This window comes from Bombus huntii, chromosome 14, assembly GCF_024542735.1.
Source record: "Bombus huntii isolate Logan2020A chromosome 14, iyBomHunt1.1, whole genome shotgun sequence".
NCBI lineage: Eukaryota > Metazoa > Arthropoda > Insecta > Hymenoptera > Apidae > Bombus > Bombus huntii.
In genome coordinates this window covers 5,188,755-5,200,647 of record NC_066251.1, presented here as the reverse complement: position 1 = coordinate 5,200,647, position 11,893 = coordinate 5,188,755, and the positions used below count along the sequence as shown (strand labels likewise).

General features: G+C 38.9%; 1 protein-coding gene across 2 annotated transcripts in view; it reads left to right on the top strand.

Annotated features, from left to right (window-relative positions):
- The first annotated feature begins 1,817 nt into the window (after positions 1-1,817).
- The window catches only part of LOC126872991 (uncharacterized), a 48,482-nt gene continuing 38,406 nt past the window's right edge, over positions 1,818-11,893 (top strand). Inside the window, exon 1 of one of the 2 annotated variants that reach the window (XM_050633346.1) lies at positions 1,818-2,656. In XM_050633346.1, the coding sequence (XP_050489303.1) occupies positions 2,615-2,656 (42 nt within the window). In that variant the 5' untranslated portion in view covers positions 1,818-2,614. The remainder of the gene's footprint in view (positions 2,657-11,893) is intronic. The other variant, XM_050633347.1, reaches the window with a different exon arrangement.

The following is an 11,893-nucleotide window of genomic DNA, read 5'->3' as shown; positions in this document are numbered from 1 at the left end:
TCTCGCTTGTTCGTTCGCTTCATTCCTTCGATAATACACAGGATAGCTAGCAAGGTACTAACTGATAAGGAAATTTAATTACTTGAGAACGATAACAGATAACTTTAATCTACTTCTTTTTCATGTTACGAAAGAAACGTTAAGCACATTAAGGGAGAGAATTAATGATAAAACGATTCAAAATGTCCAGCATTCTTGGCAATCACGGTAGTGAAGCAACTCTGGGAATCATAACGACTTAAGATTAAATTACTTAATTTCGGAATTTTTAATTTTATCGAATTTCATTACTAATTAAGCTAAATTATATATAAATTATCATCTATAACTCGAACGATACTTAATATTTACGAGCGATAATCCCTAAAGGATAATAAATCTTTAAATAATAATAACGATATTAATAAAAAATATATAAAAATAGAATAATAATAACGATTATGACTATTAAATGCTCAAAGAATATTTAAAAGCTAAAATTAGTCAGTACCCGGTGTCTCGCCGCTCACCCTCTATCTTTCAAAGCGGCAGAAAATCGAATTACGACAGATCGATCAATTTCGTTCGATTTCAACGAGGCATTTGCTAAAAAGCTTTTAATGAAAAAGCGACGACGAAGAGGTCGCGATATCGTGGTATCGTCGTGAAAGCAGGAAACGTCCGCTCGCTTATCTCGCGGTATCTGGACATCGCGGCAGGTGAAGCATTTAAATAATATATCGAACAGGTGAAATAGCAGCTGTTCGTCTGCATCGCCCTCCGCCAGCACGCGTGAACAGCTTTGTAGTGCCGCGAGAACTCTCTTTTTTCGCTCGAAATTCGCGTTCCACGTTCTCCTCTTACTGTGACACAGTTTCTTCAGAGTCCAGTCTTTCTCGTTTTCAAACACGATTTCCAGACATCTGGAAAACATTAGCTTCCTACATTTAACTCATAGCATCACGCCAGTTCATACACGTGTTAATAATTCACTTGTACATTACATAAAAATCAATTTCAAGGTTATTCCAATATACGATTCGCGTAACAGTAATTCACGAGATAAACGTCAAGAAACTAATACTTGTAGCTTCGTTGCTTTGTTCCATTTTCCCAATTTACGAACCTGATCAATATCCCATTCTAACGCGCGAATATCCTATCCTATCGTAATACGTAAACCAATCTTCCACGAACAAGAACAATACAACAAACTGAATCTCGCAACTTGGAAATGTTCCCCAAGTTGCTCGAGCCCGAGCAACCCTCCGATCATTTACCTTCAGCTAACCATCATCCATTCTGCTCGCCAACCAATCCCATCCCGCGGCTCAGCCAGAACACGTTGTCAGTTTGAAATCCGCGGTCAGATCGAGCCATTTGCTTGCATCGTGTCGCGATTCATCGGTGGCTGAGTTCCTCCTAGGCTCGGTTTGGAGCAAAGAGGGGATCGCGCGAGTATCCAAAGAAAGGAGGAGTGGAGCCAGTAGCTATGTATCTACTTATCAACCAGAGAGAAACGGAACCAGTATCTGGCAAGTGGTAGGAAAATGTAAGCTGGACGACCGAGTAGAGGGGAATATAGAAAAAGATAGTATTAAGACTCCCGTGTAAGAATGAGAATGAGCGAGAGAATCTTTAGTTGAAGGGGAACGCAGAGGGTGAATTTGAGGAATAACGCGGAGGAGGGGCCGAGAAGAGAGAAAAGACGAAGAGGGTTTCATCGAAGAAGAGAGAGAGAAGAGAGAGAAGAGAGAGAGAGAGAGAGGAGAGAGTGAGAGAAGAGAGCGAAAAGGAGGGGATGGTTGGTCGGAGGGGAGGAAAGGCAGCTGCAAGCAGCAGTCGGTGCAAGGGAGAGATCGAGCGAGGGTAGAGGGAGACGGGACCAGTGTCATGGAGGCAGGTCTGCCTGGTGGCTGTCCGTCGACCTGCTCCCTTGCTTTACCTGACAGCGTTCGCCAGTGTTTCGAAAGCCGCGTTCACCGATGGGTCGACTCGCGATCCACTCGTGAGCTCGTCAAGCTCGCCACGCTCGGATCGTCGACCCCCTTTTTTTTTTTTTTCGAAAAGATCAACGACGCCGGGACCCGTTCGTTCGTCGTCTAACTCCAAGTAGAGCCCGGTCGAATCGACTTGGAAAACGGAAGCTGTGCGTGTCTGCCGCGGGAGAAGAACACGTTAGAGGGAAACGGAGTGGGTGAACACGGAGGAGCATATAGAGGGCAATACAGAGAGGGAGAGGTAGTGGAGAAAGAGGGAGGAAAGTGACACGTTGCGATACGATCGATCCAACGACCAAGTTATACGTGCGTTTTAAACGAACACGCTCCGAAAACACGATCGGCACAATGTGCTCGTGACAAGAGCGTTTTTTGGAGACTCTCCTGTGACCGATCGTGTTCCTCTTTTTCTTTTTTTTCTTTTTTTTTCCTACAAATTAAGTCAGAAACAGCGGGTCTTTTCGTTGCTTGTTCGTCGGTTAGAGAAGTTTGAGAATATTAGAAAGAGTGGAGGAGAAGAAGGAGGAAGAGAGGAACGTATAACAGAGACAGTGAAAGATACAGGCCCGGAGGAGGAAACGGATAAAACGTGGGCGTTGAGTGATTGTTGTCGGTGCTAGTTTCCATTGGGAGTCATGAGAGATACCAGCGATATGATGGAGGACTCCTTGTCCGAGGTATGTAATAGCTGATAAATCAGTCTTGTTTCGTTTTCGGTTCCCTCGTGTATATAACATGGTCCTCAACTCGTGCTGTGCTGATTGAAATTAGAGGGATTCTATGGCACGAAATAAGAGCACAATCAGGAATAACAAAATTGCCTCGGAGGTTTCAATTCCCGGAAAATCGAGTTTGAAAAGTTACCGAACGGACGTGCATTTGTCTAATCCCACTGGACAGGAATGGAAAATTGACAAGGAGATTGTTCTACATGCGACGACAAATCGGGTATGTGGAACGAAGCTTTTTCGTTTGAGGTCTTGTTTTCGAGAAAACAACGTGTTTAACCGAGAATTAGCCTGGCACACGTGCATTTTACAAATTTCCGGATAAAGTTATACATGGAATTCTGAATGAAATTTCGAGCATAGTTTTTCGTTTAAAGCTTCGTTACGCAGAAGATAAAGTTTGAACATGTTTAACCGGGTCCAAACTAGTCGCTTTGAACGAGAATTAGCCGGATACGTGCTATTTGACAAATTTTCAAATTCCATTTCCTCAAGAACGAAGCCCGACATAAAAAGATCTTATTCTACATTTTCCACTTATCTCCGCATGTAGAATAATCTTCCATCAACGGTCCATTCCTATTCGGAATTAATCAAATACACGTATACTTGTCAATTTTTCAAGACATAGGATTTCTAATTTCAATTGTACCGAATTTCTAAATAAAATGTGGGATCACAGCGTACACATTGTTCGTTCGTTTTTTGGCTGTTACTCGTTTTATTTAAATTATCATGAGGGCTTGACTCGATATCATTCTTTGACATCGCTAATCCAATCAATTTCTATCTTTCGATCCGTATGCGGGCCACTAAATGATTTTGTCCCGAGTGAAAAGGTTGAAAAGAAGATAAGGTTCCTTACATAAATTGTATATAACGATCGAGAGGTCTTGGATATAAAATAGAAGGTAAAATGATCCAAGATCGCGGGACGTTCGCGCGAGAATGTGTGGACGTAACGCGACGATTTAGAAACACCTTGTGCACCGTGTAGTGGCCCGTTTATGGGGTCCCGGAAAGGAAACGCGTTCCAGCTCGGCCTGTACGCTTCAGAATTTCGTTTGTACTGGTGCTTCTACTTTATCCGGAGTTTAATGCCGCATCGTGGAAACCTCGAGAACGCTTATTTGCATTTTACACGAAAATTCGTAACTTCTTTTTTCTTTATTCGCGTCTCTATTCGTGACGGTTTCCACGAAATTCTGCGAACATTTCCTTGGTTGTTTCTTTTTCTCTCCGAGGATAATTCATTGTGGATAGAAGAAGAAAAGAAAAGAACGAATAGTCGATGAATGTCCCTTCAATAATTGAAATTTAACTCTGACCTGGTGGTTCTCGAATTTTTTATGTCTCAATCTTTCTTCAGTTTCAAGAGAGAAAAGCAATTTTAACATTTAACGAATAAGTGTTCTTTCGTATTTTCCTAAAATTTAAGAAATTATCTAGCGATAGAAAAGTGCGATGGAAAAATGGTCCGAAGAACACCAGCTTAAGACGCCAATAGTTTCTAAGCACATTTTCGTGCACTGTTGCAAACACAAATTAACAAACAATGGCTTTTTAAATTTGTATTGATATGTCAAATAAAATGTGACGTGTACACTTGAATGATATCAAGCATTTTAAAAATCACTTTAAGGTAAAACCAACGTTCATTGTTTCGCTACAAAATGAAATAAAATGTAAAATCTCTATCGTGTCGAATAATTACGAATAATTATGTACATTCGACTTACGATTTCTCAGAAATCTAATAAAAGAGAAATCCTTCATCTGTGAAGGAATATTAGAAGATTAATATACATACACCGTTTTGTATAATGTATGATGAATAGCGGATTATCATTGCAGATCCATACTTTTATGAATACAGCTGAAAGAACTTATAAAATATAAAGAATATCGGATATTTTATCTATATTTTCCCGCGTATTATGTATATTTCTGCGTCTTTTGATTTTCCTTGAACGCATAAAAATTCCCGTTCTAGCGAATAAATGTCAGAGTAAATTACGGCATTTGTATATAGCTCGTCCGTCTACAGCTTGTCTATAGTTAGTCGAAATTTGATTTAATTTCTCGCTGCATCGTGCCATGAAATTTGCTATGTATCCGCGGGATCATGAATCCAGTGCCATTATCGGTTATGTTCTCTCGTGTCTTCCTCACCATACGTATGTAAATTTGCATTCGTTTTATGTTCAGACACTCGTCCCCGTTTTCTATAGCTTCCCTTATATGCGCATTTTATTGGACTCTTTCTCGTCGTCCTTCCACCCAGGGGAATAGAATTTGCTCTCAATTTTCTCGACTCTACTTCGTCGAAGATGGAACAAATTTTCCTTTGGCCAGATTGCCGGATATACAGTGGCTCACGAAGGTATTTCAACGAGTTTGGGAATATGTTACGTGTGTTGCAGGAAATATTTGGAAGTTTCATTAGCACCGTAACGAGTACGCCGTGGATTTTTATGAAAATTTATATTTTTATGGACGCAGCTTAAAGATTCGTTTCACGCGTTAAAACCCATGACCAATACTTTTATTATTACTCTACTTTGAATATTTTATATATCTTTGTTTACTGCAGGCGTCTTGTACGGTTTTGCAACTTCGGTTGCAAATGGATTTTGCATGAATGCATAAAAATCCCCGGTCTAGTAACGGGTTTCAACTGTCATGATCGTATTGGTGAAATTTGAAAGCAACATAAAAATGTGTATGAAGACTGTAAGACAAGTTACGTACGATAAGTTGCGTTTCATATTTTCCTACACCAGCAAAACTGTCTCTTTATTTGGCTTTGAAGCTAAATAAAATTTCCAAGCTATTTTCATCGTAACAATAAAATATTTCTTAATAATTAATAATTACGACATTGGGCTTCGGCAAAATTTCTTCGTTCTATTAGCCGTTCTTAAAAAGACATACGTACGTCCAACCTAATTGAGTCTCTTCATCTTCTATTTCGTCACGTTAAAATTGTTCTGTGTACTCGTTAAGCGGCATCGAAATCAGAAAATCAACGTTAATGGATTTAGCATATTCTTCGTACGTGGTCTTTATTCGCGATCGAATGGACGAAAAATACGGGAGCAAAACGGTTCTCGTTTGCTTCACGAAAACCGTGTACCGTTAATTCCTTTCAGCTTGTTTCGTAGAAAAAAAAGAAAGTGGGTTCGAGAAGCGACGTTATTTTTAAAACTCGCGACTAATTAAAAAGTTCAACCTCGCGGCGACTTCTTTCCAGCGTGGCTCGCCACGCGAGAAAGCACTGGATCAATTAAAAAACTTCTAACGTTGCAGTAAACAGCTTCCCTTTTTCCCGACGAAAACCCAGCTGAAAACTCGTCATTCAAGGAAAAAACGTTTGAACGCGACGACGCGAGTAACTTTCCTTTTTCCCACAAAATCCTTCTGCTGTAGCAAATCACGATGTAACACAATCTTGCTTCTCATAGAATATCCTGTAGAACGTTTACAATCGCTTCCATTGAAAACCGAGTAACAATTCTCGCACGAGTAACAATCGGAGAATGTGGAAAGATAAGGCGAATCGAGAAAAACAATCTAGTCCCGGTGCAGAGATTAAGCAACGCGTAATGGACAGATTCTTATGCAAATTCGTATATCTCGGAATGTAATGAAAAGAAGCAGAAGCTTGGTGGAAAATTGTTTTACCTACAGTTACAAGCATTGTGGAAAGCACTGTACTACGGATGCTTTATATACTTTTTCGTACTACCTGCTCCTCTGACAGTTGTTAGATTTCCTTCAAAATTGGGACAAGTTAAGTTGCAAAGTAGGAAGTTTAGTTTCGTATTTCGAACGCCTACGTTCGCTTAAAGGTATTTTGTGAATGCTCGAGTCGCTGTTCCCTGACGGCACAAAAAATAATTTCTTCCCTCTAACGTTTCGGTCGAATCATTATTCATGAGTACTCAACGAACCTGCGAATAATGCAACAGTATGCAAACACAGAAAAAAAAGGAGGCCACTTTGGACGACGACAGGAAATATTTCGCCAAATAAGGTGCACTTTAAACACGAACCCGAGTTTCTTTATTTTCGTGTACTGTAACGTTGCCCTTCTGGAAGTTGTTACGTAGACTACGGACTTTTCAATTTTCAATTTATGTCACATATACAAAAGATCGTTGAATAAATGTGGTGCTGTCTGAGCGTGTATACGCGTTTCTGACCCTCATTGTACGTGTGTGTAAAGAATAATAAAGCTACAAACGGGTACAGAATAAATATACGAATAAATAGTATGGAAATATATGTATAAAATATCCAAAGTAGTTTACTGGGGAAAATATTGAAGGAAACTCTTCATTTAAGATCTTCGTTTAAATTTAATTTATAGCCGAGGACTTGTAGGCTGTAACACTGCAAATATCAAACATCGAATGTTTTATAGGAGCCGGGAAAAAAACTTCCTCAACCTAAAATTATTTTCGAAATTTAATTCGTTTCCATTACTATAAAACTTTATGCGTACAGTAATCTACGCGCGTCATAAAATTTTCAATTTTTGCGCTAGTATAGTCGAAATTCATCGATAAAATAAATAATATCCGTAGAAAAGCCTGCGTGTGCCACCTCTTAATTGTAGAGAAAATTGAATATACCATTCATTTAAATTTGCGAGCGCTGTAATAAATAGCAGTCCTGTTTGTTCCTAAATAACTCGTATAAAGGACGAAAAATATATTTTTCTCGTTTCTTTTTCAAAAGAATATTTTATAATGCTTCAAGTAAGAATTGTTACAAAATCTTATATTCCATGGCACATCATCTTTCAACATTATTAGTAATTATTTACAAATGGAAATTGCTTTTAAATTCTTTCATTTCTACCCTTACAGCGTTCCCTACAAGCAATCCTCGTTCCAATTTAGTTATTTTCTTAGAGATCGTGGTTCTTCGTTATTTGTACTATCTGCGTACTTTCGTGCGAATGGTCCTGTATCGCGAACAAAATTTTACAATTTTACATTGGGAACGGTTTTCAAGACTGTTTGCTCGATAACGCAATAGTTGCATGTTAAGGGTAGAAAATCGCGTTTGTTCCATAAATAGAATGTTAACGTTTAGCGGGTAATGCGACTGCATCGATCGCTAACGCCGAAAGGAAATGTCGGTCGACGTGTATCGGGCTTGTCCGCCGCTAATTAAAACGTTAATGGTACTCGGCGCATACCAATTAAAGTCGATGCATTCGCGTCGACTGTATTAACAGTAATTTCGTGCGTTTAATAATCGTCCTCTGCCCGAAGCTATTCGCTCTCTCTCTCTCTCTCTCTCTTTCTCTCCCTCTTCCTCTCCGCCAAGAGAACTGTTTCCCTCGAAATTCTCTCCTGTTCACCGTCGCTCGAAACGCGTTCTGTCCGCTCCCAAAACGTTCCACTTCTGTACGAAACTTGTCCCGTGCTGCGATTCACAGTGTGGCGAAGCTCGTTACTCCAGACGAAATTTTAATTAAAGTCGATGGGAATCACGCGGGCCTGTTAGAGTGCTACGAATTGCTAAATAATTCGCTGCCAGTTATTTCCGAGACGCGGATGCTACGAGATGATTAACGTTGCTACGGTGGTTTTGATTAGGGAAAAGAATGGAGACGAGGTCTCGGTTGAGCTTTTCAGAAGCCAAATTAACTTCACTTGGCCGAATTTTCCAATTTCATCGTCGAATTACCATCGATTCTTTAAAGAATGTATGGGAGACTCGTCGTTGTTCATGATCGCTTCATTATCATATTCGAAGATGTACAAGGACAAGTTGAGACTTTATGAATCTGTTATTTTTACTTAAACCTTATTCCTCGCCGTTGGCAATTGTTACCAAACAAACGCGATTTGACGTAAGAAATTATGCAAGTGTTGTCGCGAGTGACAAAGTCCAAAAACGCCTCATCGTCCTAATTAGCAATTCAATTAACTTAACTAACTACGCTTTAATCGCGTTACGATCTAAACAATCTAGCGGAACGAACGAGCAACGTTTCTTTATCAATTTCCAGCAATTTGTAGTCAAAATGTTGTCATTTTTCAATAGATATAATAACTAATAAATTTTTCCTGTCTACATCCACCGCGTCTTTCGATTAATTACTGTAACTGATTATATTATTAATTCTTCCAATAGTCCAATAGCTTCTACAAGCTTTTCCTCTTCGATTAATCGTTCCTTCGGCAATGAACAAATTAGACACGCATCTCGTATGAAACCTGTCGGTGTCTCGATACTTACGCACACGAGCCGTCTACGTCTTTATAGATTTCTGCGCAAATTTAATTTAAGGCCAAACAAGTAGAACTAATGCATTCCTTTTTGTTCCATTTTACCGAAAATAAGCCCCCTCCGTGTACGAGATAAATTTCAGCCTCTTCGTCGTTCGCTCGCGGGAAGACTTTTTCGCGGAATTAATGCCGGGATTATCCTATCTCGCTTCGTACGAAACAATTGCGCCCGGTTAAATTACACGGGACAAAATCGCAAGGAAATTTAAATCCCAGAGCGAGCGATGATATTCTTTTCTTCTTTTCGTTGGATCTTTGGATTACCTCGAGCAACATCGTGATACGGGGTCGCGCTAATTAAAACCTCATTTCGCCTGGAAACATTCAGAGCTTCCAATCTTCTCCAAACTCACCCTTTCGTCGAGGGGTGGAAAAGGGAGAGAGAGAGAGAGGGAGGGAAAAAAAAAAGATAGTCAGGTCGACGTGTATTTTCTTCCTCGTCGTCGTCCTCCTCGTCGACGTCGTCGCGGTTGGTCCACCATTCTGCAATTTCCAACGGGGAACTTTTTATCCACAATTTTTCTTCAATCAAGCCTTGAGCGACCGTCAAAGGGGGGGGGGAGAAACATTTTCTTCGTCGTGAACGTTTTCAACGTTCAAAAAGAGCTTGCCCGCGACGGCGGAAGGGAAAAAGCGTTGCAATTACATAATTCACCGTCGCATCAGAATCCTGATAAGATATAAAGCGCGATTACACGCCCGTTGCGGCGTAAGTTCGCGCTGCCAGATATTACTTTCCGCCGCGCACTCTGCTCTTTGAACTTCTCTCTTCCGGCTAGATATAGTTATACAGAGTGTCCCAGTAATCGCAGTACAATCTTTCTCTATGTGAAAAAAATACGCAAAAAGGTGAAATAAAAATTCACACGGTGCTTCGTTTTCGACGAAATCGAATTCACGTATCAGGATCAGTGTACGAAGATTATGGGCTAAAATATTGGCGAATATACGTGTTGTAAGTATTTGTTAATTTTGTAATTTCGACGTTGTTCGATGGAAGTTGTTCTAAGCCAGAAAGAAGTACTTTAATTATATTTACGTAACTGGAAAGAAGGCTAGATGCAAAGATAAAAAAACATAATTCCAGAAACAGCTGCTGCATTTATGAGATTTTATAACAAATTGTCGTAATGTTACGACAAAAATATTTTTGAAATGTTCAGAAATACCAGGATATACAACGTTTAATACCAAGATCAAATAGGAAGAGGTAAATTGGTAGTATAACATCGATTGATAAGATATTGCATTTTAAAATTGTGCCCCTGTGAAACATGAAACGGGTGATAATGTTTCGAGTTTATATGATTACGCGCACGATGTTCTTCTGCTGTGAGTTCTAGGTATGAAAAAAAAACAAATTTTTAAATTCCATTTTCTCGAGAATGAACCGTTTCGAACGAGCAAATTTTATTCTATATTTTCGACATTTTTTCACGTAGAATCGCCCTCTCGTCGATTGTACCACGATTCCTGGTCCACCCTATATATACACGATGTCGATCTTTGGTTAGATTGCGGTTTTCCACGTAGTTGAAAGTTTAACCAAAGTCACAATGCCTCTGACTGTTGGATCGATTCGAATTTTCCCAGTGTCTCCTTTGCTACGGGACCGTTCTTTTCCGATATCGGGATAGAAATTGTCTAAATGCGCCTGGCTCTGGGCAATAATGTTTCTCTACCAGCGTTTCATTCGCTCTCATGGTGGAAATGTAGCTATTGGATGAATTGATTTCCATTGGCTTTGAAAATCAATTTCGTTTGGAATTTCAATCCCGTTTCATTCTTTTACGATGCTTTAAAAGACACTTCAGTTGTGATCTTTTGTACAATAATTTACTATCTAGTAATATCAATAAATCGAGACAATTACAAATTAGAATTACAAATTAGGAACAACTGAAATTTATGATCCACTAACTCTGTAAGAAAATAAAATAAACTGTCTTTAATTACTAATTTGTTATTAATTCGTACATTTTGATAAAATTTATATATAATTGATACATATAATTCACATAATATATTGTTATTGTAAATCCACTAAAACGATCAAACACTTGCAAACAATAGGGTGTATTGTCCAACCTCTATCGTCAATCAGTATGATTTTCGAAATTGTCAAGTTAGAATCAATTGCGTAAGCCGTCCAGGTTCGTTACAATTTGTAAAATATTTTACAATTTCAAGGAAGTCTAGCGACGTTCCTCTTCGCCTTTTCTCTTTCTAAGAATCGTTAACGGTTCCCTGGATACGACGTGGAATCTAAATTTCAAATGGAATCTTATTTCGCGATCGAAAACTTTCCACCTTTTTACACGGCGTGAGTATCCCTTTGAACTTTGCTCCCTGTTCCATCATGGAATTGTCTCGTGAATTCAATCCGAGTACTACGGCTATCTTTCACCGCTTTTAATTCCATTTGCTCTTTCTTAAATACAAAGAGACCATTTCAAAAATTGCAGCACGTATAATTTAATTGTAATTTTTTTAGCAATGTTTTTCGTACAGTTCGATAAGAATTATTTAATGTTAAGTGAACCTTGTTATAATAAGCGAAATTTCAAAGGCATAAAATTTGTATCAAAAATATCCTGATGTAGACGAAAGATGATTTAAGAAAAAAATATCTAGGAAAGATACATAACGCGAGAAGAAAAGTATTGTACGTGTAGTCACCTCTATGAATTTTTTCTAATTTTTTCAGACAATTCTACGAAAAACTATGAATTTGTTACTTTGACCATTCTAATGCCATAATTTTGATATGTAAGACCCGGCTTCTAAGTACATATGTAATTACTTACAAAAATTTAAAAATACGCCTTATTTTATCGAGAACAAATTGCGTTGGAATGTCAAAGGTTGCTCGAACCAC